The sequence below is a fragment of the Streptopelia decaocto genome (assembly GCF_964273445.1).
Source record: "Streptopelia decaocto genome assembly, chromosome: 20".
Taxonomy (NCBI): Eukaryota; Metazoa; Chordata; class Aves; order Columbiformes; family Columbidae; genus Streptopelia; species Streptopelia decaocto.
In genome coordinates, this window is record NC_138675.1 from 1,862,353 (window position 1) to 1,889,562 (window position 27,210).

The 27,210-nt window shown below is 49.7% G+C and overlaps 1 protein-coding gene across 2 annotated transcripts; it reads left to right on the top strand.

Annotated features, from left to right (window-relative positions):
- Window positions 1-739: 739 nt before the first annotated feature.
- On the top strand, window positions 740-23,347 carry DDI2 (DNA damage inducible 1 homolog 2). Of its 2 annotated transcripts, XM_082070117.1 has the most exons (10): window positions 740-921; window positions 4,702-4,831; window positions 6,344-6,574; window positions 8,889-9,015; window positions 10,772-10,899; window positions 11,470-11,598; window positions 12,314-12,417; window positions 12,821-13,010; window positions 17,199-17,261; window positions 17,357-17,495. In XM_082070117.1, exons 1-9 carry the CDS (start codon window positions 784-786, stop codon window positions 17,213-17,215), a joined length of 1,194 nt encoding a protein of 397 aa, XP_081926243.1. In that variant the 5' UTR covers window positions 740-783; the 3' UTR covers window positions 17,216-17,261; window positions 17,357-17,495. The 2 variants fall into 2 exon arrangements, with proteins under 2 accessions (XP_081926243.1, XP_081926242.1); XM_082070116.1 differs by lacking the exon at window positions 17,199-17,261 and having other exon boundaries at window positions 17,357-23,347.
- The last annotated feature ends 3,863 nt before the right edge of the window (window positions 23,348-27,210 follow it).

Consider the following 27,210-nt stretch of genomic DNA (forward strand, 5'->3'; position numbering starts at 1 on the left):
GCTCTAAGATGTGATCCCAAGAAAACGGGTAAAGTGAAGGAGACAAGGGGGGCAGGAGGTGTGGGACAGAGCTGAGTGGCTCTCGGGGTGCATCAGGGCTATTTTGGGGTGTGTTGGGGCTATTTCAGGGTAGAAGGTGGGGAAATGGAGCTGTGTTTTCCTCCATCCTGCCTGGAGGGCTGTGGAGCCAGCGATGAACCCAAGGGGTGAATTAGCGGCTGGGGTGGGGGATGACAGGATTGAATATGTAAAGGGGGAGTGTCAGGAGGATGGAGCCAGGCTCTTCTGGTGACAACCAGTGACAGGACAAGGGCGATGGGTGCCAACTGGGACACAGGAGGTTTTGCTTAAATATGAGAAGAAATTTCTTCCCGGTGAGGGTGGCAGAGCCTGGCCCAGGCTGCCCAGGGGGTTGTGGAGTCTCCTTCTGTGCAGACATTCCAACCCGCCTGGACACCTTCCTGTGTAACCTCATCTGGGTGTTCCTGCTCCATGGGGGGATTGCACGGGATGGGCTTTCCAGGGCCCTTCAACCCCTGACACTGGGATTCTGGGGTCCCCGCCCCCATCCTGTGACTCTGTGTTCTGGGACCCTCCCCGTGCGGCCGCGTGGAGAAGGAACCGCCCCGCTCCCTGCAGCCGCCCGCTGATTGGTCGAGCGCCTCTGATTGACGGCTGATCCCTCACCCGGCGTGGGGGGGGGGCGCTTTGCGACGGCGACGGCGCTTGACGGCGGCGGCACTTGGCGGCGGCGGGGCCGGTGGCGGCGGCGGCGGGTCGGCCATGCTGCTCACCGTGTTCTGCCTGCGCCGTGACCGCAGCGAGCTCACCTTCTCCCTCCAGGTGGACGCCGACTTCGAACTGCAAAACTTCCGGGCGCTGTGCGAGCTGGAGTCCGGGATCCCGGCGGCCGAGAGCCAGGTCAGGCCCTGAGCACGGCGGGGAGGGGCCCGCTCGTTCCCCCCCGCACCCCCGGGGTCCCCTGGGCCGCGTCCCCTCAGCAGCTCCCGGGGCCTCCGCCCGCCCGGGCCCCGAGTTGGGCGCTTATTGTGGGTGGGAGGGACCCTCCTCACGCCGACCTTTCAGTTTTGAGGAGAAACGCGTCTCTTTTTCCCTCAAAACCCTCTTTTTTTTCCCCCCTCAGGAGAGGGTTCCGGGGCTCTGGTGACTCGGTGTCTTACCGGGAGGGACTCGGTCTCCTCCCGAAGTGGAGCTGAAAAGGACAAAAAAAGGCTTCTCTTGAGTTTTTCTTGAGTTTTCCGAGGAATTTGGAGTTTTAACGAGGAAGGATGTGGAGGGAGAGGGAGGGAACGGGCGGGGGCCCCGTTGTCCCCTCAGACCCCGGGGAATGAGGCTGAAACGGTCGGGAAGAACAAGGTTTATTCACCATCTCAACGTGCTGCCCGTGTCTGGGGTGGAAAGGGCGGATTGAGGCTTTTCCCCCCATGTTTTTCTTACAGGTGGGGGACAGAACAGTATATCCCCCCTGTTTCCCCAACAAAAATCCCCCTCCGGCCCCAAAAACTCGAGGCGGGCTGCAGCGTGGGGGCCGCTCCTGTCCGTCTGTCCGTCCCTCTGGGCTTTACTCACTGTTTCGGGTTCAATCGCGCCTTTATTTTTGCGATTTATACCCATTTATTGCCGCGTCGCTGGACGGGGCGATGTCGGGTCTGTGTCTGCCGGCCGCGCTTGGCAGAGTTTGCGGAGATTTGTGGCGACGGCTTTTGCTCCCCGAGCCTTTTCCCAGTCGAAATTAATGAAGTATTTTTCCAGTCGAGCGAATATTAGTCAGCGGTGGGAAAACGGCTCAACTGGCCGCGTTCCCTCGCCGAGCAGGTTCCCGACGCTTCACCCGCGGCGTTTTGCTTTTCCCCACTTTCAACGAGCCTTTTATTTGGGGATGGGAGGTCGGTCTAGAGAGGGCAGGAAGAGGAAATTCGGGTGAGGTGGATTATCCTTTAAGGGAAAAATAAAATCTTGATTTTTGGTGAGTAGAAAGAGAGAAACCACCTTAAATAAAGGTTTCTGTTTGTCCCGTGTGTGTCACAGCACCCAAATTCACCGCCGGGAATGGACACAACTCCATGGGCACGTGGAGTGTAAAGTCATCGTTGTCAACTTTGTCCCCCTCGTGTCACCCGCCAGCTCTGGGTGTGTTTTAGGATAATGAGAGGTCACGGATTTTCCTGCTTATGTTTTGCCAAGCGTTCCCTTCCTCTGCAATTAAACTGCTGCGGCGTTTGCAGTTTTATCGGTCGCAGGTACCGGGGATCAGCGCTGTGCTTTTTGTCACCACCTCTGCATCCCTTCTGCTCGCCCATCTGCCGTTTCTGCAGTGTCTTGCTTTATTTTCATGTTTTCTAGCCGTGTATTTATTGTTTCTTTCTCTCTGCTCTTTCTGCCCGGTGTTTGTGAAGTGTTTCGAGGACCTTCGTGGGGACAAAGTTCTAAAATGAAAGTTATCAGTGAGGCAGCTTGCTGTGTAGAAGGATTTTGTGGGCTCAAACCATCCTCCACGAACAGGCAGAATTACATTTACCCAATGTGCTGGTTTACTACTGTTCTTTACTGCCACGTTTCCATAACCAAGGTGCACGTTGGCACAAAAGAGAGGATGAATTTAATTGTCAGGGTTGTGCAGGGCGGAGTAAACCACAGCTGTGCGTGGAGGAGGGTTAATCCTGGGTTTATTTTCTGCTGTTTTGGGAAATTAATTGGGGTGGAGGCGAGCGGGGGGCTGGGAGGTTTCGCACGGCGGGGAGGGCGGCGCGAGATAAGGGGGACACGCTGCCCTGATAAGAGGAGCTGGGCAAGGAGGGGGGAAATAATTCATCTCGCTGCGGTTTCCTCCACGCACCGAGACGGTGGCTTTTCTGGCGAGGGGACAGCTCCCGGAGCCCCGTGTTTTTCTGGCAGCACCGTTAACTCCTTTCGTTTCTCTTTCTCTACATGCATCTTCTGCCCTTGGCTGGAAGACTTAACGGGTTCTGAATGTGGGTGGATTTGTGGTTGCTGGTGGTATCAAGTACCCTCGATGGTTCTTTGCTCTGTAAGGGTGTTTGACCCCACGGCATTGTCCAAAATCCGGCCGTTGTGCCGTATCGGTGCCCGTCCCTGCCCAGCTCACCTCTGGAAGGACCGGTACGCTGCTGGTGTGCGAGCTCGCTTACCAAAATATGCTCCAAACCAGACAAAACGCAGCAAAATGACATCAGTTTAACAGCAGAGCAGGGTGGGTTGAAAGCACATCAAGCCGTGCTGCTAATGGATGTAGAGTGAGCGCCGGGCGCTTAATTCCTTGTCGGAGGCGTCACGGCCGAATGCTCGTAAATCCAATCCCAGCCGGATGAAGAGGTAAAACCTCACTTAAACAGATTAACTTGGCTGCGCGGGGAAGCTGCCGTTTCAGATTTGCATGTGCAGTTTGGATTTATTATGAACTTGTTTGCGGGCAATGGTGTTAGAGTCAGTGACACGTCCCGTAACGTGAGAGGGTGCACGGGGACTCTCCTCGTCACAAAATAACCTTAATTACACCAGTAACATCTTGCAAAGCATCGGAGTAGAGACCGCGCACATTACTACAGCTTGTGTTTGCTTTGGAAGGGACCCAGTCTGGTGCAGTCCCGCTGAGCTCGTTAAGCGCGTTGTTAATGAGAAGGTAGGACACTCGTGCTTGTTTCTCTAATTCTGATGGCTCCGATTGCCGTTGCATGTGGTTCTTATTATTTTCCTTTTTCTGCCTTGTTTTTGGCACCACCTCTGATGATGAATCTCTACTTGGAGTGGGATTCTCTGTAATACTTCAGGGTTGGTGGAGTGAAGCAGCGAAATTTGTAGTGTCTTCCAGACCTTAAGACATGTAGTAATTGGTTTTTTTGGGATATTTTGGGGGGATATTCATATTGCATCTGCTACTCGTGATAACATCGGGTAGAGCCAGGACTGCGAAAGCTTCTCCGAGGCGGCTTTGCCAGTCCCGACCTGCGGCAAACCTGTTGTTGCTGAACCAGCCTTTTCCAGACCCGCAGGGAGACGCGGTCTTGCTAAACTGAACTGGTAAACGTGAAATTTGATCTTACACCGGGCAGGTTTAGGCCGAGTTCTCCAGCTTTGGGCTCCTGCCAGCGCTGGGAGGCTGCTCAGCCCATCTGCCTGGGCTTGTTTTGCTCCCGTAAAGGCGCAGGAACCTTCAGATACTGTTTCTGGGAACTTTTGTTGTCGTAAAGCACCTTTTAAATTGATATTATTTCTTTTGCTTCCCTGTAATTTAGGACATTTGTAGCTATTACAGGTCTAGTGTTAACAGAAATGTTCCCGTGGCGATTACTCATTTTTATCCCAATATGGTTTCATGTTTAATCTGTGGACCCCTTATTAAATCAGGTTATCGTGATGGAAAATGGTGTGACATTGTGTTTCTGTAGTCAAAAGAAGTTAATTCCCTGCCGTGGGCAAACTGTGGTTTCTGGAGTGGTGTCTTTGGGTGCTGAACATCAGAACCTCAGCAAAGTCGTGTCAGTGAAGCAGACTGGAAATCACTGAGCTATCCACTGAGGTCCCAGTCAAACTGGTTATTCTGGGGAACCGTCTTGTGGGAAAAGGCAGAGGATTTACCAGAACGCTTTCCTAACAAAATTAAAAGAAGGGGCAAAACGATGTCAGCTTTGGTGTTTTTTGTTGCGCTCTCTCCCTGACCAGATAGTCTATGCGGAGCGGCCTCTGACGGACAACAACAGATCTCTGGCCTCCTATGGCTTGAAAGACGGGGACGTGGTGATTTTGCGGCAGAAGGAGACGGTGGAGCCGCGGCCCTCGATCCGCTTCCCAGGTGAGTTGGGGCTGTGCTGTCTTCTGCTCTGAGCATCCAAGTTTCTCAGTATTTATCCAATACTGGTGTCAGTCTCACTAGGCAAAATATTTAGGAAGGAGGTTGGGCAGGGATGCTTTGAAAATTGGCTGAAGGGTTTGTTACTGAATGATTTTTTTTAAATTTTAAGGAAGGAAATACCATTTTACTGTTTTTTGGGGGGGAATACAGAGAAGGTGAGGAAGGTAACTGCTTGAGAACTGCAGTTTTTGTAAAAGTGTGCGAATTCTCATACAACCACCAGTTCCCTTCCCGCTGGGTGTAAATGGTGCAGCAATTCACAGTCCATGCAGCTCAGACACATTAACGGGCTGTCGCGATGCGCGACATCGACGCCCCTGAATCTGCGCTGTGACAAGTTCCCAGAGAAGCTGCATTTCAACAAACCCGATCGTGTGGACGTGCGAGAGGCTCCTCTGATGGCATCCGAGCGCAGCCCTGCTCTGTCCTGCTTCTGCAGCACTTCCCAGCAAACCTCTGCCACAAAATATCACTGGAAAAGGAGGTTCTGCTGGTGGAGGAGGGTGTGGAGTCATTGCCTGAGGTTCCCATCTTCCTGCCTCAGCTGGAGAATCCTTATGTGCAGTGTAGGTCTGCAGAAATGTTAGTTTTTCTTTTCTTTCCCCCTTGCTTTTTTTAATCTGAGAGATTCAGAAGTGCCTTAGAGACACTGGGTTTAGCTTTGCGATTGCTCTGTGTGCTATTCACATCCGCGAAGCTGGGAATAACTGTAGTCTGCGATGCAGTAAGTGCATTTCGGAGGATAAAAAAACAGGCCGGATAGAAGGCTGGACCAGTGACATAAATACGTGCGAGCACTCCTAACCCAGTAACCTGAGCACGTGGCCATGCTTCTGACACAAATTCGCGGAATCCTGTCTTAATACCGTAGCATTAAGAGCAGTTCATCCTTCCCGTGTTTTTTTCCATGGTGTTTTTCACAGAATCACGAATGTTAGGGATTGGAAGGGCCCTGGAAAGCTCATCCAGGTCAATCCCCCCATGGAGCAGGAACACCCAGATGAGGTTACACAGGAAGGTGTCCAGGCGGGTTGGAATGTCTGCACAGAAGGAGACTCCACAACCCCCTGGGCAGCCTGGGCCAGGCTCTGCCACCCTCACCAGAAACAAGTTTCTTCTCATCTTTAAGTGGAACCTCCTGTGTTCCAGTTTGCACCCATTACCTCTTGTCCTATCACTGGTTGTCACCGAGAAGAGCCTGGCTCCATCCTCCTGACACTCACCCTTTAGACATCTGTAAACATGAATGAGTCCCCCCTCAGTGTCCTCTTGTCCAGCTCCAGAGCCCCAGCTCCCTCAGCCTTTCCTCACACGGGAGGTGCTCCACTCCCTTCAGCATCTTGGTGGCTGCGCTGGACTTTCTCCAGCAGTTCCCTGTCCTGCTGGAACTGAGGGGCCACGACTGGACACAGTTGTGAAGCGCTGATGTCTCTGACTTCTTTTTCCCTCCAGGTCTGCCACGGATCGACTTCAGCAGCATCGCGGTTCCGGGGACGTCCACGCAGCAGCAGCCGCCAGCGGCGCAGCGCCCGCGGCCCTCGCCCCCCGACGCGCCTTCGTTCCCGCAGGGTCTGGACAACCCGGCGCTGCTGCGGGAGATGCTGCTGGCGAACCCTCACGAGCTGTCCCTGCTCAAGGAGCGCAATCCGCCGCTGGCCGAGGCTTTGCTCAGCGGAGACCTCGGTAAGGCGGGTTTGTCGTCTGTAGGAGGGGGTTTGAAACTTGGGCTGAGCTCAGTTCTAACAAAACGCGGCCACAGGTTTTTAACTAGCTGGGATGTTCGCTGCCGGCTCATTGATGCTGATAAAAGGCGCCTGTTGGGAGCACCCGAGGCAGAGTTCCTCTCCTAACAAGACTGTTTCTGACAAGTTGGACCTATTTCTCTTGCTTGGCTTCTTTAATCTCTTCTGTCCCCTACTTTGAATTACCAACTGCACAGATAAGTCGAGTTTCTGTGAAGACAAGTGGCTCAGCTCGTGATTTTTATTCTAAGACTCCCTGAGTGCTTGTTTTCAATAACGGGGTGGTGTTTGCTGCAGCCCAGCACCCGCTGAGACCTCGACAGAGCAGGACGCTGTAAACCCAGCTCTGTCCCTAACGCTTAGCTGCTGCGGAAGCGGACGTCAGAGGAAAAGGAACCAGCAAATAGCCTCTTCAGGGAGCTTTTCCAATAGAAATAGTCATAAATATTTAAGTCTTTGTTCATCTTGAAAGCGTTTTCATGTGTTTTGGGCGCAGTTGAAGCCTAGTCCTGTGTCCTTTGCTTCCTCTATAGTTGAGAAGCATATGTTGATCCCTCGTTCTTCATGTGCCGAAAGCTTTGAACTCCAGTGTCTTTTCAGTGTGCGAACAGAGAGGTGGTGTGGGCAGCAGAGGATGTGCTTCCAAACCTCCGCAAGACCTTTAGTTAGGAAATAAATCCCTTTGAGTTTGGGGAAATGAATGGAGAGGAAGCGCTTCCAGCAGGAGACTTTTTTTCCACTTTCAAGGTTACATCCTAGAGATTTCTCTTGATCAAAGGAAGCTGGAAAGGAACTGGCATGGATATTGTCAGCCTGTTTAATTTCTTAATTCTGACTTTAGCTCATATCTGGGGTTAAAACCACGTCCTTTGCTTTTTCACGCCTCTGAGTGCTGTGTCCATAGTGCAGGAGAGAAGTTTTTCCCATCACCCTGAGCCGATGTGCTGCTGACAACACAGGAAACAAGAGGTTAACCCCAAGACACCCAGCGCAGGCTCATCTGCTGATCTGTCTTGTCTTCTGCGCATTAAACTTGGATTCAGGTGTGTGTTCATAGTCCCAAATCACCACGGTGAGAAGGACGTGGGGTTTGATCTGGTTGTGTTTCCGCCGTTCTGTGCTGCTGCTGTTGGTGTTTGGGCACAGATCCAGCTGAGCTCAAATACACAGATACGTGTCGTGTGACTGTGCTGGATGCACCGCGAGCACTTGAGAAGGCACCTGCTGTACAGAAGCCTAATTTAAAAAAACAAGCAAACAAAACCAAGAAAACATTCCCAATGTCTTCCTGAACGTGTAACAGCCTTTGAGCCAGAGCGCTTCTTCACGCCAATTACATTTCTAGAAGCAAACCCACAACCTTCTGTGTTTACAGAACTTAATTTGTTGCCAGGTCTTTTTGGAAACATTTTCTAAGCAGGAAAAGAAAACAGCCAGAGGCCATCCAAAAAGTGGGGATCTGAAAGCTGTGTCCTTAAATACCAAGTAGCTGTCCCACCTGGGACGTCTTGATTTCGGTGCTAGGAATTCAGCTTTAGGGATTGTAATGGCTCTGTCTCTGCCTGTGTTGCTTGAGTTCAAAGTAAGTTTTGTTGTTGGACGTTTTATTTCTTACAGTTTTGCGTTTGCTCTTTGCTGGATCCGCAGACTGTTATTTTACTGGGGATTGCAGAGTGTAAAACGTGATGGATTTTGCAAACTGTTCTTGTAGAAGGGCCGTCTTACCGAGAGCTGTGAAATCTCCCTTCTAAATACCCATGCACTCAGGCTTCCCATTTTAATTGCGCAAGTTCTACAGTCCTGATTTCTGCTTCGGGTCTCATTTATCTGCTGGTTTTGCAGCTGTTTTTTTTGAGTATCTTGCAGCAATTCTCGCTGCAATACAAGAATCAATTACTGTTTTAATGGCAGCTCTTTGTTTTCAATATTGTTGTCTTCCTCTTTTTTCCATTTTTCTTCACTATAAAAATGCATATGCATTTGATTTGATCATATGCATATGGTTTGATTGTGCTGAGTTTGGGTACCAGCATGAGGAGAAGGAGCTCTGTCCCGTTGCTTTTCATCTCAGCGGGTTCCCAAGTTTGCCGCCGATCCCTTGAGGCCCGTCGGTGCTGCTTTCAGAGGAAGCCTGTGCGGCTCAGTCTACCCCTGAGTGCATGCTGGCATCAAAAAGAAGAGTCTGCTGTGCCAGAACTTGATTTGTAAGAGTAATTTCCAGTAAAAAGCTTTTCTATCTCTCCTTGTTACTGCAGAGAAGTTCACCAGGGTGTTGCTGGAACAGCAGAAGGACCGAGCGCGGCGGGAGCAGGAGAGGATCCGACTCTATTCCGCTGACCCTTTCGATCTCGAGGCCCAGGCCAAGATAGAAGAAGACATAAGGTAACAAACCAAAGTCACTTGCAGGCTTTGGACGTCTTCACGGTGCTTTCTTCCACCATCCATGGCGCTTTTTCTGGAACAAGAGCACTTGTGGGAAGCACTTGGCCGAGATCCTCTTGAGAGGCGGCACTTGGGTGCATGGGGCGTGTTTTGAACCGCAGAGCTGGACCTGTGTTAGTCTCTAAGCTGAGCTCTGCACAGCAACCTGGCGTCGTTTCTCTCTCCCAGCTGCCTCTGAGATTTGGGTTTGTGTACTGCTAATTGTTTGGTGTCTGTGGCTGATTGCAGACTCTGAAGATCGCTGCTGTCAGAAGAGATGTTCTGTAAAAACATGTTCCGCTCGTCAGCGCGCGCTCCCTTTTGCTGTCATCCAAATGTAATTGCGTTAGGCTTGATTTCTTAAATTGAGTGATAAATCCTTGAGTCAGAACATGACAGATGTTTTTTTTCCCCAATAAAGAAACGTCTTTGTGATACAGGCTCATCGTTGGTCAAAACCAAAATTAATTTGTGATAATTCATTCCTGTGTTGTGACTGGCAAGGTGTTGGTGCCGGATAAATGCTTAGCTCAGCAATGCAGAAAAATATACATTTGTAGATAGCGAAACATTGCTTGGAGGCTTAGGAACGCTTTCCTTCCTCCTTAGACAAGGTGACAGATAAAGGTGATGTGCCCAAGGCTGAGGAGCTGCCAGCGAACGGTTTGGGCATCCAGCAGTCCCCAGATTTCACACCCCAATTAATTTCTCCAAACTCCTTGCTTAATTAGGTGTGCTGTGCCCGAGATTGGTTGGGAGCTACTGTGAGCATCAGATTTTTTGGAGACACACTTCAAGTGTATCTTGGGTGGAGAGTCAAGCAGAGAGAAAACAGAATAATGGTTTTGACACGAAAACAAACTGAAGATTAACCACTGTATATGTACACCAAGTGGGACTGACAGTGGGTGCTTTAGCTCCCAAGTGGATGCCATTGCCTTTTTTCCTTCTCAACAAGAAACCACGTCTTGTGGGAAGGCTCCTGCCCTGCAGAAGATGGGTAAGAAGATGAGTGTTTTCCCTACTGAGGCAGAAAAATGAAATGGCATCAAAATTGGAAGCCCTTTCCCCTTTTTGGTAGATAAAGCTCTTTCAGATGCAGTCGCTACACGGACCCATCGCTTCCCAGATCACCGTAGGGGCGTAATGGGCTCTTTGAAGAGTGTTTCTTCTGTAGGCTTGAATTCGCAGCAAGGTCTTGTGCTCTTGGTGTTGAGGTTTTGCTCATCTCCCTCCCTCCCTGTCTCTGGAAAGGAGAAAGATTCCAGGGAAACATCAGAGGATTCGAACGTTCTGTTGTGTGGGATTCCGGCGTTGTAGCTACTGGCAACATCTCCATCGTGTGTGTGTTCTCAGTGCTGTATTTTAGAGTGAGTAATCGTGAGGCAGGTTTTGTGCTCACGAGTTCTCCAGGTTAACTCTGCGGTGACAGCTTTGTCGCAAACAAGGTCACCTGGCGCTGCAGCGTGAGTTAGGCAAGGAACAGGCTGCTGGGAGCCCCTTGGGGTGTCTGGAATAAGCCTAGATCATTCCTAGCAATCCCCTGCTAACGAGGCGATGTTTAGCTAACGAAGCCGACTTTGGCGCGGTTTAAACGCGCTGGCTGTAAGGTGAGCTGCAGCGGGCGGGATTTTCTCACTGTTTGTAAGTTGGAGGGATGTTGATACGGTTCGACTGATGGAAGGTCTGATTTTTCCCTCTCTTCTCTTAAATTCAGGCAACAAAACATTGAAGAAAACATGACGATAGCAATGGAGGAGGCCCCCGAGAGCTTTGGCCAGGTGGTGATGCTGTACATCAACTGCAAAGTCAACGGACATCCAGTGAAAGCCTTTGTTGACTCAGGTGGATTGCCCCTGTTTTTATCTCTCTCTCCACGCTCTCCTTTCCCTTACTGAGACAGTAAATGATCCTTCTAGAAGTTTTCCCTAATAATTCCATAATAAAGCACTGCACTACAAGATCTGGAAAACCCGAGAGCAGCCTGGGCATTGTTTAAAGCGAACGGAGCGAATTATTGAGAGAAGCAGCGCGTGTGAGTGCTGGAACACCTCAGGTCAAGGCTCCTGGGAGAATTTCTGGGGCTCCGATGCCAGAAAGGTCACGGCCACGTGTCTTATCTCATTTTACACGAGGGGGATTTCACAAGCCTTTAAATCAGTGCTTCCCATCCACAGCCTTAAGGGAGAAGTACCTGGGGTTATTCCAGCTCTACAGTAAATGTACTGTACTGTTCAGTGCTGGTGTGTGTGTGCACAGTCAGTTCAATACAGCAGGATTTATGCCCTAATGCAGTTTCCTGATGCAGGCGGCTTTGTTTCCCGGCTGCTGAGTGCAAGATTTTAAACCCTTACCGGAGAGAATTGGAATTTGTGCTGAGCTGTCAGGATTTAACGCTAATTCTGTCACTGGTAGGTGCCCAGATGACCATCATGAGCCAAGCGTGCGCCGAAAGGTGCAACATCATGCGGCTGGTAGATCGGCGGTGGGCCGGCATCGCCAAAGGCGTGGGGACACAGAAAATCATCGGCAGAGTGCACTTAGGTAAGCGCTGGCGTTCTTTGGGCAGCTTTCGCAGTACTTTGACTGCATTTCCCACAGTCTTGGCACCGAGGAGTATCTGGTTTAACACTGTAATTGTTAGAAAATCCCGCGGAGGAATAAAAGTGCATCTGCAATATGTTTGTTTGTCTCAGGCGCAGTACTCTGGCTTCTGTCTTGTTTAATGCCTTTTAAATAGAATTGCCTTTGCGCTTGAAGGTGAGGGAGCGCTCAGCTCGGAGGGTGTGTTCGCTCTGAGTGAAGAAAACAGGGCTAATGTGAAATAATGTGAAACAGCAGGATCTTTCCTGTTCTGGGTGGGATTGTTGGGCGGTACGAGTTGCTCAGGAAGGGTTCTGGTGCAGCGGAGTGTTTCATGTTACTCGGGGAAGAGAAGGTTAGCTGTGCTCTTCCACGGGTTTTCTGGGTGAGAAATTGTCCTTATTATCTGAAAAATCAACTCTTTTCACTGTGATTTCTCCCTAAACTTGTGCTCTAACAAGCTCTACGCAGCTCCTCTAGCTTGGAGGGTTAGATAAGCTGCACTTAAAGCTCTAGAGCAGGCCAGCTTTTAAAATAATTAACTACCTGAGGCTGTAGTCCCCAGGGTGTGCACAAGGCCAGATTTTCTGTGACCAAAACAGTCCGTCAAGGCTCTGGTTTCACACTTACCCAGCGGGTTTGGTACTGATGGTGACTTGTTGCTGTTGTATTTCAGCTCAGGTCCAGATCGAAGGGGATTTCCTGGCATGTTCCTTCTCCATCCTTGAAGAGCAGCCCATGGACATGCTGCTGGGGCTGGATATGCTCAAGAGGCATCAGGTAATGAAACCTCTTTTGAAACAGTTCCTGGCTCTTCCAAGTTAACTGCTCAGTGCAACATAAATGCAAATTTATTAGGATTTTTCTGGGGAGAGTTAATGGTGGATTTTCTTCCAGCCAGTTATGAAAGAATTAGATAGTCTGCTCACATCATGGATAGCTATAGGGTGTCTGGCTGCTCCCACAAGTTTTTTGCTCTCATCAAAGCCGCTCAGAGCTTTGACCAAATGATTTATTACAAATTAAGTCATACGGAGCCCTTTGCTTATAGCTGGTGCTCTTGGCCCGCTCTGCTTATGAGCTGTTCCCGTCGGAAACGGATCGTTTAACCTCGTTTCTCCTTCTTTTCCGGGAATCGCGTGGCTCTCATGCAGGCCCCTGATGTCTCCATGCTCTTTTGCAGTGTTCCATCGATCTCAAGAAGAACGTGCTGGTGATCGGCACCACCGGCTCGCAGACCACGTTCCTGCCGGAGGGCGAGCTCCCCGAGTGCGCCCGCCTGGCGTACGGGGCCGGGCGGGAGGACGTGCGGCCGGAGGAGATTGCGGACCAGGAGCTGGCAGAAGCAATACAGAAATCCGTAGAGGAAGCAGGTACCGGGAGGAGCCCGCTTGAAATATTAATCTGCACTTGGTTTTTTGGGCTGTCTGTCCACAGTCCTCTTTTCTCAGCTCTGAGGAAATACAGTTTAATACAGTATCAGTGAGTAAATCGCGGAGAGAAAAAGGGGCTTTATTCTCGCTTATGGCCTCTAACTTCACTTCTCCCTTTCTGTCCAGCAAAATCTGTCTGCATGAAGGCGTTTGGTGGTGCTCGCTATTATTTTCTGTGCTCCTTACAACTTCTTACCCGCTCCGGTTTCTTGGTGTGAGATAAATGGTTGTTTCCGGCAGCCGTTTGCCTGCGTTGAGCTCTAGTCAGGGACGTGGTTGGGTTGTGTGATGTTCTCGCAGCTTTGTGGAGCCTTCCGCAAATCTTGTTCTTAATAGGTGCAGCGTAAAAGAATAGAGGAGCTGTAGCATACGTGCAAATCTCCGGACAAAAGTTCCAAGTGATTTGTAGAAATAGTGCTAGTTCAGCATTATTTCCTTAGAATGGCGCTTGCGCCCTTGGACGGCGAGTTGCTTCTCTTGCTGAAGGTTGCTGTCGCTCTGAATTTCAAAAGCAGCAGCTGAATTCACATCCTGATGTGGATCATCAGCCTTAAATGTGATCTGCAAAGGGAATTCCACCCTCCCCGTAGCTTTGTTCCCCGTGCTTCTGGAATCCGTGAGCTGTGCAAACGCAGACCGGGACCTGCAAGTTTCACTGAAGTGGAGGTGCCCAAATAGCTAAAGCCAAACTGTCTGAAACGCAGATTTGCTGTTTAAGTCCTCCCTTAACTTCAGTATATGCTTTTGACTAAAGGAAAGCTTCATTATTTTCTCCCCCACTATTACACTGAAGCTTTGAAGACCTCACATAGTGTATTCCTTCCCCGAAACTTTTCAAGATAGTGTTTTAGTGCAAGTGTTTTATAGAAACATTTGAGTTTCACCCCCAAGTTTTCCTCTGGAACCGCTCGCTAAGATCCTGCTTCCCACACACATGCAAAACTCTTTGCCAGGTCATGTTTAAGCTGATAAAGTTCAGTTTTTCAACGTCTTAATTGCTGCTTTTTTAAGACTCTAACACGCTCATGTTTAAAATGGAAGTGCAATAACCAGATTTAACCATAGTTATACACATACAACCAGTTGTAATGCACTGAAACTTTTGTTTAACGCTTCCCAGTTGCTGCTTGATAGTCCAAAGACTTTCTTGCAAATAATGAAGTTATTTACATGAAGGGGAGCACAGGACTGCACTTATTGGTCTCTTTGACCAATTTTCTTCCTTTCCAAGAATACAAGTTTTCTGGAGGTGCAAACCCATCCTGGGGCAGGCCTGGCTTTAGTGAATCAGCAAGAAATGGTTTACACATTTCATGTTTAAAGCCACATTTGAATGGTTATTAACTTAAGTTGCAGCAAATAGAAACACAAACACAGATTTGACGTTGCCCGTCAGGTTTTGACATCACAGAAGGTCGGACTTGGTACCTTGGGCTCACGTCTCCTCACAAAACCTGGCAGACAAAATGTGCAAATGTAAATATTGGTTCTTCTCCTGATAACATTTGAAGCCTGGGTTGTTTTTTGCAATTTCTCTCCATTTTGGATGCGGCTTTGCAGACATCATGGTTGGATTTAGTTCTCTGCTGAAAGGATTGAATAAGAAGTAAATGTCTCGGCCCAAAATATCAGTGTCTTTACAATAACAGCATTTTAGTCAAGTGCTTATAATGAAAAATGCCTAAACTGGCTCGAATCAAAGCTGTTTGTGTGCCAGCACGGTTCTAAAGAGCACGTGGCTTTCTTCAGCCTGAGCAGCAGTCAGATGTTTCCCGTTGATGCTGAGCCCTGGAGGAATGTAAAAGATTTATGAGAATAGGAAATGCATTTGGTGTGTTCCCTTAACGCACAGAACTGAGGTGGGGCTTGTTTGGATCGACGCTGGGTCGGTCTCGGACATACCACAGGCCCCTGGCCCACAGGCGTTTATTGGCCATATGCTAAGAAATCAGAATATTAACATATACCCTCTTCAAATTATTATTCACTTCCAAAATTAGGTGGGAACAGGAAAACCGAGTGAAAGAACAGGAGAGGGAGAGGGAACGTAACGCAGCCCCAAGGAAGCTGAGCTCCCCGCAAAGCCCCGTGTTCTTTCACAACAGCTACAATTTTTAGCTGCCTTCTGATAAATGGTACAATAGGAGTCGCTGTGTCCATCTGTAGGTTATTAAAGTTCTCCTTTTGATTGCACCTGGATTATTTTTGAGCTTTATTTAATCCCCCCAAGCCTCAGCGAGGCTTGTGATTTCTGTCATCCAACACGCTGGTGTTCCACCACCTATCCAAAGGCAGCCGAGGTGATGTGTTTTACTGCAATTTAGAACCTCCACGGCCGCTTCATTTATTTCAAAGAGCTTGTTCTTTTCTGCTAATACTCAGCGTTTTGCCCAGCACCTCTGGGAAACGGAGGGATTTACAAAACTGGCAGCAAAACTCCAGTTGCTTTAGGAGGAATTGTATTCCGTACGCAGCTTTCAACCAGAAAGCCACCACATCCACAGCTCAGGCTTTCCCTGGTGTAGCGAGGGGTTTATCCCTGACCGTGCGCTTTGTGGAGGAGAGTTTGTAGGTGGTGGCAGCTGGATCGATGTCCTTGATGGGGCTGGATCCAGCTCCTGTCGATACGGCGGGAGGAGGATGATGATGGCGATGATGGCTCTCGGAAGGGTGACGCTGAGCGCTTGGCAGAATAGCAGCTCCTGCTGGATAAATTACTGCAAATCCTGATGCATTCGGCTGATCAGACCCTTATTACCGATCCACGCAGTCAAAACCACACTTCTGCTTCCTCTCTAAGTGTTGGCTTCTGAGCAGAGTGCGTGAACGTAATCCTACCACATAGAAACAAAAAAAGATCCCTCTGCTTTTCATCCGTATCCTCACAAGCCTCTTTGCCACCCTTACGAAAGATGAGCAGTGTGGAAATCCGCAGGGTAATTCTGGCTTTTCTAGTAGTCCAGCGTCGCTAAGTTGTTGTAGCTGTGTGAAGAGCAGACGTGCGGCCAGCAGAAGGGATTGCTGTGTGCCACGGCCGCCGTGTTCGAGAGCAAACCTATCGATCAGAGGTATCGCGGCCTGTCGCGCACCGGTTTTATTTAACGGAGAAGAAGACACGAGTAGCAAAAGGTGGATTTCTGCCGTGTAAAGGAAATCCTGGCTGTACATGTGGTTGGCTGTGCCCCAGTACACCTGTGAAAAGAGAGAGATTTCAGGTGGAACAGTGGTTGACGTTGAAACCACTGAGTTCGGAGGCCTCTGGGAAGAGAAAGGAGCTAATGCAACAAATCACGCAGCGCAAAATGCGGATTGTTGTTTGGATGGCTGCTGCTGGGCAGAGTGGGGTTTTAATGGCAGAACAGGCAAAGGTCACATTAGCGATTCAACGAGAGCATGAGAGCTGATACATTAGCAAGATGAATTCAGTTATTTAATCTGGCCTGACCACAAGACACAGTGTTTGGTGCTGCCGACAGAGATCTGAAATCCATTGGAAACAGTGAGCTGGGTTTGATTTCCGGCCGTTTCTTCCCTTGCTTTGCTTTTCCCAGCCTTGGGCAGCCGTTCCTTCTGCCTTTCACGCTGGGATCTTGAGGCTTTTGCAGCAAGCTGATGTTTGCTCGCCTGCTCCGTGCGGTGCCACCAGCCATCGCAAGGCAATACCTGCAGGGAACACAGCCTGAGAGTTGTGATGCCCTCTTCATTCTCATTTCAACATCTTCAGCCGTGCGGAGAACAAACCGGAACGGTGCTAGACACGTGCCTTGTGCTGCAGGTATTTTATCAGGAATGTAGTATCACCTGCGGGCCGCTCTGCGGCGTAGATAGTACAGAACAGCCTTTAAATTGTTCTCCAACAGACTTATTTTGACGTAACGAATCCAGGCCAGGCTGGACGGGGCTCTAGCAGCCTGAGCTGGTGAAGATGTCCCTGCTCATGGCAGGGGGGCACTGGGGGAGCGGGGAAGGTCCCTCCAACCCAAACCATCTGTGGTTCTCTGAGGAGCTCCTGCTGCTCGTGCGCTGTCCCGACGGGCCGTGGGGAGGGGTCGCAGGACGATGACGGTGCATGCAGTGTGCTCTGAACGCTAACCCCAGTTTGCTGTGTTTGTTTCCTAATCCAAACAGAACGTCAGAAGCCTTGATGCATGTAGTGTGTGTTTGCTGCAGCTGGAGTGGGCCACAGACCAGGTATTTATAGCCAGCGGTTTATCGGTTCTCGGTACTGCAGTGAAAACTGATTCTTGTGTGTCCTGACTACTGTTTTTCTTTCTGTCTTCTGTTAGAGAATAGTGACAAAGAAACTACCTCACTGGAAATGCCCTCGTTACCAGCTTCTGATGGGTTTCAAAATCCAGTCCAGTCTTCAGGACTAAATTCCAAGATCTGTAATCCCACAAATCAATTACTTGATCGTTCTGTCTCTGCCCCTGCTGCAATTTGCTCATCCGAATCTAGCCTCGCAGAGCCCACTGATCCTAGAGCCGCCAAGTCTTTCGAGTCTCCAACCGAATTCCAGATAACCCCAGAAGAACATCCTCCTCTCTCATTACAGCATCTTTCCAAGAACGCTTCCTCGGCAAATAACGACCCTTCTCCCCGGCCGGGGGAGGTAACCTGTTGCAATCCAGCTTGCCTTTCACAGAAGACACTCAAAGACACATTTATTGCTGACAGTCTAAAGGAATGTAACGCTAAAGAACAAGGCTGCCGTCAGGAACATCCTTTGCAAGTGACAAAAGAAAAGAATTTGGCTGACGCTGAGCATGGGCAAAATAAAGATAGGTGTCTGTCTTCAGAACAGGAGCAAAAGCATGAGCTTCCCGTAGACCATCAGATGTGCAAAGAACCAGAGAAGGAACATCTGGAGAAGCAAATCAAGACAACTGACCCAGAAGCTCCTGTCATGGAAGAAGCCGGCCAGCCAGAACATCCTCCTGCGGGAATGAGAGGAGGTGGCCTGGAGGACACGGCTCTGTCCTGCGTGAAAGGGAGTATCCAAGCGTCAGCCTCCCGGAGCTGCCTGCACACGGAAACCTTCATGGAAATAGATGTCACTGAGCAGTCTGTAGCTGGAGCGAGCGAGCAGAAGCAGCAGGCTGAGAACAGTCGAGTGTCTGACCCAAACTCGGACATCTCTTCCATGGAGGTGGAGTCGCTGAAGCCCGCGTCCTCCTCGAGTGATCCGCTCCCCACCGGTGACGTCCCACGGTCCAAAAGCACTAGTGAAGTTCCTGCCAATTATAACGAGTTGTCTAATGTGGCGGCTCAAGACAACTCGTCCCCCTCCAGCAGCCGCCAGCTGGACACGGATGCGGGAAGACCTTCCGAAGAGCCGTGTTTCTGTCTGGCGTCAGCCTTGAAAGAGCTTCACAAACTCCTGATCATCAGTCGGAAAGGAGAATGCAAAACCCTCGCTTCTGAAGACGTCTCTCGGCTGGAAGGGGTTCACCAAGAGCCGGCGGCGCAGCAGAAGGGGCTTTCTGAAGATGAGCAGAAAGGCTCAGATGCAGCCAGCCAGGACCAGAGCTGTTCCTCCTGCGAGGGGAGTTCTGAAACTGGAAGAGCAGAGGGGAAACAGTTTTGTGATTCCGGCACAGGAAACATCAGCGCTGGGTCTCCCGGTCACATGCCGTCAGCTCTCGGAGAAGGTGCTTTAGAGAACCACGAGTGTTCGGGTGAGAGTGATTTGGTCGTGGTGAATTCTGCAGCGACATCCGACCAGCAACAGAGCTCTGAGCAAGCGGAGGTTTGGGCAGAAGGTTCTCAGAGTCTAACTAGTCCAACTTCAGAGAAAAACGCATCCGTTTCCTCCGCGTGTGCTTTGGATGAAGCTTTGGATGGAGATACTCGGAGCCTGTTCGCAGGAGCGCCCGGGGGAAGCAGCGGTTCTGCTCCTGAAGGGCCGTTGCCATCGGGTGGGTGTGAGGAACCGCGGCTGCGCCCCCGACCCGGCTGTGCTGGACTTTCCTTGGCCGCTTCACCACCTGCTTTCCCTGCGGCCGATGTCGACCGGATCCTCGGCGCCGGTTTTACCACGCGGGAAGCTCTTGAGGCTCTGGAACAAGCGGATGGAAACGCAGATCTGGCTCTTCTCATTTTGCTAGCCAAAAATATTGTCGTTCCTACGTAACTACGGAAGAGGTAGCTGACGGGGGTGCTTTTTCTTTCAAAGGACATATCTAAATTACACATCGTAACGTACAAGCAGAATGTTGAGCCAGATTTTTTAATTATTTACAGCCAAAGTAACTTGTCTCTTCTGTTTCACTCATTAGATTTGGCCTTTTCAAAGAAAGAAAACGTCCTAGCGTTGTGTGGACAGGCTAGCTTTTAATTATGCCTACTGGATTAAAATTAGTGGTTTTATTTAAATGTACAATTTTAGAATAAGCTCCAATGTTACGAATAAAAAAAGCAGAAGCCATTACGATCACTGCCCTGTCCGGCGCGAAGCAGATCGCGAAGCGAATTGACCGTGCACGTGTGCACGGGCCAGGAGGCGCCCGCAGGTTTCGGCGTGGGGCGGCCACCAAACGGCGCTCGTGCAAACGGACTTGGTGGATTTGCACCGATTTTTAGCTCTCCTGCGCTTTTGTAACCCAATGTCCAGCTGTGACGCTGAGGAAACTACTCTTGGCAGCTACTAAAGGTACGTAGGTGCCCACAGACGTGTAACACTTTGCGAAGGGGTTGTGGAGGGGGATTTTGGAGGCGTGTGTTTTGGGTGTGCACGGCGAAGGCTCATGCCTATTTTTGCCAAACCCTTTGATGCTCTTGGGCCAGTGCGTTCAAGTTTACAACGTGGGGATAGGGGATAGAAGAAGGGAAGGGATAGAATTTGGTGCTACCAAACCTTCGGAAATGTTTTAACTTATTTGAAGATGCGCTATGGTGTATCGTAGGTGGGGAGGGAAGGGAAAAGGAGTGGTTTATTTTTTCTAGCATTGCCCACATTGTGTTTTCCCCTCATACAAAACAAGCTCAACCACTTCAAGGCAAAACCTTAATGATGAAATTGTTTAACAACCCAGCCATGTGTTATGGCTCTTAATCCCCCTCTGCCCGGGGAAGAACGAACTGTGTCCGTGGCTGCGTTCTCTATGCACCGAGAAGGAAGAAATCAGCTCTGCACAAGTTGATCTGGATGTTTGGGGGTGATCAACCTCTCAGCTGCGGAAACGCAAACTGCGGGAAGCCCGGGTACTAATTGAATACCTCTTAAAGAGCGAGGGCTCCCCAATAGGGTTTATGAAACAAATGCACTGACGTGGCTTCTGCTTTAGAACCATCGTGGCCTTTCGGGCAGTCCCCGTGAGCAGCTCACCGAGGCTGTGCTGCAGGAAGCCCTTTCCAGATGCTTTTTTTGGGGGATGAACTACTTAGCGATGGCTCTGCAGAGCCCCAAAACACTGTTGGGGCTGGGGAAGGGGAAGGAAAGCGTGGCTGAAACACGACACCAAATTTTAAGTAGGAACTTTTACGTAGTCCCGCTTGCAAACCACAGAATTTGTGGCTTTGTGTCAAGTGTTCATCTCGAATTTTCTGCTTCGAGCTAAACCTGAAGTGATGGACCAGCAGCGGCTGGAAATAGGTTTTGTTCATGGCTTTTGTCTGTTGTTATTGTTGTCTCAGACCTGTGTTCCTGGTGTTTTGTTTTCCCTGTTGCTTGGCAGGTTTGTTACATGTACGCCAGGCTTTTTTCATGCAGGGTGGCATTGAAAAACAACACCAATTTGGTTTCAGCTGTGAACCTGCAGGAGCTTCTGCTGTCAGTGAGCAGTGGCTGTCAGGTTTTTCTTGGGTAGCCAGGAGATCCTTTAGAATAATGAAGAGCTTTAAGTCATTCCTCTGTTCAAAAGGAGCTTCTCCGTGAGCTGTGGCCGTAGCAGCCGGGCCCGGTTTGAGCTCCCTGTGATGAGCAGCAGGCGTTGGATCCGGGCATGTGTAGGAAAAATGATGCTTGGCTGTTCAGGAGCCTCTTGCTGGAGCAGCATCGAGTAATTCCCTTCAGGCTCTGTTCAAAATGAGTTACTGAGGTGAGGCTTTATGATCTTCACCGTGCAGGTGGTAAGAGTTACCCCTGCTGGAGGTCTCTTTAATATTCTCCTTGCAATGAGCACGTCAAATCAGCAAAGATCCCCTGTGTAACGCTGGGGCTGGTACAGGAGTACAGTGTCACCAGATCTCTCTCTGGGAGCCTTAGGAAATGAAATATATTAGACCCATTCCCATCTGCATCTGGTTCACTATCAAAAGCGCAACAAGAATAAAGCTCCCAGCTGTCGGATCCAGAGCATCCTCAGTCTGAACGGCCAAATCTGCTCCCGATTTCGCGCCACGGGTCCCGGCGAGGTGGTCCTGGAGCAAACCCCGGCCTGGCACGTCGACACGAGCGCTGAATTTGCGCCCTGAGCCTGCGGGTTCGTCTTCTTGAAGCATCAGATGTTAGCCGTCCAGTGTTATACCCTTTTCCTATTTACACTTTATGTTTTTAGAAGCAATTGCTAATCGCTAAATGAAGTACCGCTGCTTTGCACCAGGGTAAAGGCTCTAGTTGTACGGCCGCATTTACTTGGGCTGCGTATAGAGAATTTATGCTATAAAAGCTTTAGAGCATCAACCAACTTGCTTCAGTGCTCAGTTTTACTCTTTGTCAAAGATGAGTTTTGAAATCTGCCCTTCTGCCAAAACTGTACTGAAGCATTTCTCAATAGTGCTGGAATTTCATGGGTAACTTCCTCAGAACTGCTGGAAACAAAGCCCGACCCCCAACTGATCAATACCCCTTTATCAAGCTGGTCCAAGCCTGGTGATTTAAATCTCCTAATTTCAGAGCCTTGCTGCGTGCTGCTTAATTAACGAATAAGTTTGTAGGAGCAAGATTTATGTTGGAGAAAATCTGGGCAGTGGTGAGTATTTGAGGTTAAAATAAGATGGACTAGAGTATGTATTTAGCAAATGCTGTCTAAAAGGCGTCTCCTGTTTTAACGTGCATGTGTGTCCTCTCTGCTGTACGCGATCCCTTAACCGCTCTCTGTGCGTTCCTAGCATGTGAAATAGGACTATTTCTGTGTTCTGCTAGAGCCGGGCATACAGGTAACGCCAAAAGTCAGGTTTCCAAGGAGCTGCGTGCCCTGGCCTAAAATAGAGCTCTTCGCTCTTCTCCTCCTCATCAGTGCTCCAGTGCACTAACGTCACATCAGCTTAGCAAAATTATTGCGGTATGAAAGTCCATCAGTTTCCTGCAGCCACGGTGGTCACGGCTGTTGGTTTCTGGGATGTATTTTCGGCCTCTCGCTCTTTCTATACACAAGCTCTAGGTGAGTTCAGAGGTGACATGGGGTGAAATACCGACATGAAAGTTTCTGGGCACAGATAATTGTGACAAGAGGAGGAAATATCTCCTGGCGATGGTCCTTGGCACGTTCACCTGTTGCGGGATTTGAGCTGCGTTATCCTGACAATCTCTGCCTTGTTGCTACGTATGTTCACCTTTCCACGTACGTTCACCTTTCCACGTACGTTCACCTTTCCACGTAGACACTTGGTCTCCAGGACTGTTAACCCCGTACCTCCCAGATCTGTGCCCTCTTTCTGTCCTTGTCTCTCCCTCTTGCCGTCTCCCTTCCTCAAAAGTAGCAATATTTAAGTGTGCTCGCTGAATGCTTCACTTCCAGATAAGTTTTCTTTAAACCACTATGCCGTTTATGAATAAAAGGAGGAACGGATCCCAGAGGTTTCTTCACCAGACTTGGACTTCTTGCCAAACAGCTTCCCCAGCACGTGAATTCAAAGAGGACAAATCCTGAGGTATTTTACCTGCGTCTCTCAGAAATCAGCTTGGGAAATGGGGTCGGTTTCATGTTCATTCCCTTCGGAAGCATTCAAGAGATCTCTTCCTGCACTGTGTAGATGTAGCTTAGTCCGCGATCGGAACGCGTAGCGGTTCGGGTCGCTCTTCGATGCTTTTTAGCTTAAAGAGTTTTACGAACTCAAAGGAACTTGAGGGAATCAATACTCAGGAATCCTAAAGCTGGTTGCATTTGTGTCATTTACTCTTCTGGGCTGAACGCACCGCGGTTGTCCCCGCGGTGGCCGGAGGGAGGAGAGCGGTGTCAGCAGAGAGCGGGATGTGGTTCTGCCCAAAGTAATACACACTTGATTCTTTTTATTTTTATTTCTTTTTAATATTGGGGGACTGTTTATCAACAAAATCGATGTGTAAAAAATTTGATATTTAAAAAAAAAATGAATAAACACTTTATCATAATGTTGCTTGATTAGTCTGTCTGTGTTTCTGCGGTTGGTATTTCTGAGGTCACCATCCCTGCGCTCAAACCCTTTTATTCCAAAGCCAATAGAATTTCCTTAATGTTGCTATTTCAAACATAATGAGGAGAAATCTCTGGCTAAAATGTAAACACCTCATTTCCAGCCAGATTAGGAGATGGTTGGCTTTATTTTTTTGGAGACATCCGATCCCTAGAAAGCTCATGAGAGTTTTAGTTAGAAATAACTTCTCTTGGTGTCAGTGAACAGGTTTGGAAAGCGGGAGCCGAGGATCTTCCTCTGAAACTTGTGGCACAATCAATGAACCCGAAGCGCCGCATTTGTCTCATGGAGCAGCGATTCCTTTTTCAAACCTTGTAAAACAGCCGCACTTTTCCTTGAGACGAGCACCGAGTTTTCGACCATTACATCTCAGAAATGCAGAGAGCAGAGACGCCCAAAACCACGAAGGGTTGTGAATCAGTTGCTGTGACAAAGCGCTTTTTGGACAGCGGGTTCCTCCTCACGTGTTCAGAGCTCTACACGTGGTGCTCTTGTCACTACTATAGCCAAGTTATTTTATGTCATTAAGGCAGGTATTAATTAGGAGGGCCAAACTGCATTTTGCGTCTGCTTTCAGGTTGGGGAAGGCTTTAATGCTGCTACTGCCCCGTTCAGCATTTTCATGTGGCCAAAATAAAATGTTTGTAGTTTCTTCTGGGAGACAATTTAAGGACTAAATACTCTTAATGTTTGAAAATTATTTTGAACGCTTGGCCTTGTCCTTTTTTCTTTACAAAGGTGGTATTATTTTGGTGTACAAGTGCAAATTAGCGCAACCATGAGTGTGGTTCATGTTTGGGATTGTCCCAGGCTGAATCAGGAAATTAGCACTTAAAGCTGCAGAGCTTTATATGGCCAAGAGAGGTTCAGACTCTACGTAAAATTTACTTCGAGTCGGTGTGCTTCCCTTGGTTCTGTTCTATGGACACGTTAGGGTAGGACAAGGGCCTCCTCCAGAGGTTTTGAAATGACGGATGAAGGTTTTTTGAGCGGGCGCAGAGAGGTGAGTGTCATATGAGTTATATGAATTATGAGAGTTGCATCACGGCGCTTCCTGCACCACAGCAGCTCAGAGAATGGTCAGCAGGGGAACGGTGGCCGAGCCCTCGCTCAGAAGTTCCGCAGAGACGCTCGCTCGAGTCCACTGACTCGCTTCTGGGCAGTCTCGTGGTTTCGGCACGTGCCTGACATTGCTTTGCCAACTGACCCACATTTTGGGTGGGTTTGTCACCAGAATGGGATTAAATCCTGCTGGCTGTTGATTCACTCCAGCCTCATGTCAATTATCTTCTACCCCTGGGGGGGAAGGACCCCCAGGGAACATGCTGCAATGCTGGCTCCACTATTGCACAACGCAACAGAACTCACTAATTACAGGGCGCTGTCCCGATTGCCGATCAAAGTGTTGAGTCACGCCAACGAGGATGCGAGAGCTTGGCGTTGAGATCCCTCGCAAAGGAGCGGCTGGTTTTGAGTCCCCTGGTGAAAAATGAAAACGAGAAGTGTTTTAAAATGCAAACACTAGTGCCTCGTTGTGGAAATGGGGGTTTGCTGCGTGAAATGCAGGGCTCACCTTTACTTACCCTGATAAACCTCTGCTTTATTCTGTGGTTTTTCATAATACTGTATTTTTTTCTTCCCTAAATCTATACTGTTATCTCCTGAAATGTTTCGTGTGTGTCTATAATTTCCTTCCGGATCACTGGCAGCATTATTGGGGTGCCCTACGACTGCACTGCATGGTAAGGTATGTATTTTAGGAGGACGGTATGTGGCGTTTACCACACTTTGCAGCAGGAGATGAGCTCCACCTCGGTGACTCATTCTGTCCTTCCTTGCTATCCATTTGTGTCCCGATGGCTCCTCTCCTTGTGGGTGACGTTCTTTGTGCTCACTTTGGGCTGTAAATACTGAGCAAAGAGTTTAAAATCTCTTGGGAAGCGGGTAGGGAGCAGGTTACCATGTGTTGGGGGCGGGATGGTTCCTCCTGAGCTGGGGAGCTGACTGGGAGCAGGGAAATTTCCCTAATCCTTAATTTTGTGGTGGGTGCTTTAAGGAATTACAACCAACCCGTTTGACTTGGACTAAAACAGACACTTGGGGCATTCAGAACGTGCAGGAAAATCGTCGGAGAGCGGGAGTGCTGCCGTACCGTGTTGTGTTTACAGGTGTATGCGCCGCGCTGAGTCTGGTGACCCCAGAGCATTCAAACGGATGCACTTACCCGCTGGCAGGTGCTGAGCAGCTTGTTTCCTTTATAGCCAAAAAAAGGTGCGTTGGATCTCTTGGGCTTCTTTTAAAGGTTCTGGCTTAAGCTTGTTGGTCCCTCCAGTGACTTGTTAGGGATGAGACTTAAATATTTGAGGCTCAGGGCTGCATTTTAGTGGGGTCGTTCCCCTCTAATCTCCCCCCAGTCCAGGAGAGCTTTACCTTCTTCCTCAGGCGCTGAGACAAACTCCGATCCTTGTTGGGATCTCAGGACAACGCTTCTGCTTCTCCAGATGCTTGTGGGGAGCTGAGAAAATAAGTTCTATGGTTTAGATTGGTTTTAACCTAAGCGCTAATGAGCTACGTTCCCTCCCCTGATAATTTCTCCCCTGGTTTCCAAAGCTGTCAGACTGGCTGGGCCATTCCTGTGAGCGTGGGGGAAGAGCGGGCTCGGCCCGGCCTGTTTTCTACATCCAGGGCCTCGCGCAGCCCTTCCCTTCCCCACCAACAGGTTATTATTGTTTGCAGAGGTGGGAGCTTTTCCTTTTGTAATCGCTTTTACTTCCAGTTTGGTTCTCAGTTCTCGGGGTCGGATGTTGCAAGGGCGATAAGCAGCCCTGCAGGACAGCCCCAGCGCACTCACCTGAACCTCGGGAGGTGCGTTTATGACTAATTTTATCTTTTATTTTCTTAAAACACCCTCCTCCATTAAGCCTTTGCACCAGCTCCTGGCTCTGTCCGGCGGTGGCGAGTGGGGCTCGTATTTGTTGGTTTTTAGGATCTTTTCTCACTGATGGAGGTTTGGGCTTGAGAAACGTTTGATCTGGCCCATTTTTGGCTCCGAGGTGCTGTGCCACCAAGCACGACTCATGAGGGACCTGACTGCATCTCCCCGTGTGTCTCCAACGCCATCTGCCCTTGTTTCTCTGACTCCCTCTCCCCTTGTGTCTCCGCACTGTCCCCAGTGCCATGTCCCCTCACGTCCCCTCAGCGTGCGCCGGGAGGGAGCCAGTGTCACCTCCCTGACCTCAGCACCATCTCCCCTCACGTCCCCTCACTGTGCCAACAGTCCCTTCAACTTGGTCATGAGGGACCCAGCGCCACCTCCCCTCACACCCCCTTCCTGTCCCTTCACTGTCCCCAGTGCCATCTCCCTTTATGTCCCTTCACTGTCCGCAGTGCCACCTCCCCTCATGTCCCCTGAGTCATGAGGGACCTGACTCCATCTCCCCTTGTGTCTCCACACTGTTCCCAGTGCCATCTCCTCTCACGTCCCCCCTTCTGTCCCTTTACTGTCCCCAATGCCATCTCCCCTCGTGTTCCCTCACTGTCCCCAATGCCATCTCCCCTCGTGTTCCCTCACTGTCCCCAATGCCACCTCCCCTCATGTCCCCTGAGTCGTGAGGGACCTGACTCCATCTTCCCTCGTGTTTCCACACTGTTTCCAGTGCCATCTCCCCTCACATCCCTCCTCCTGTCCCTTTACTGTCCCCAATGCCATCTCCCCTTATGTCACTTATGCCATCTTCCCTTGTATCCCTTCACTGTCCCCAGCGCCGTCTCCCCTCATGTCCCTTCAGTGTCACTCATGCCATGT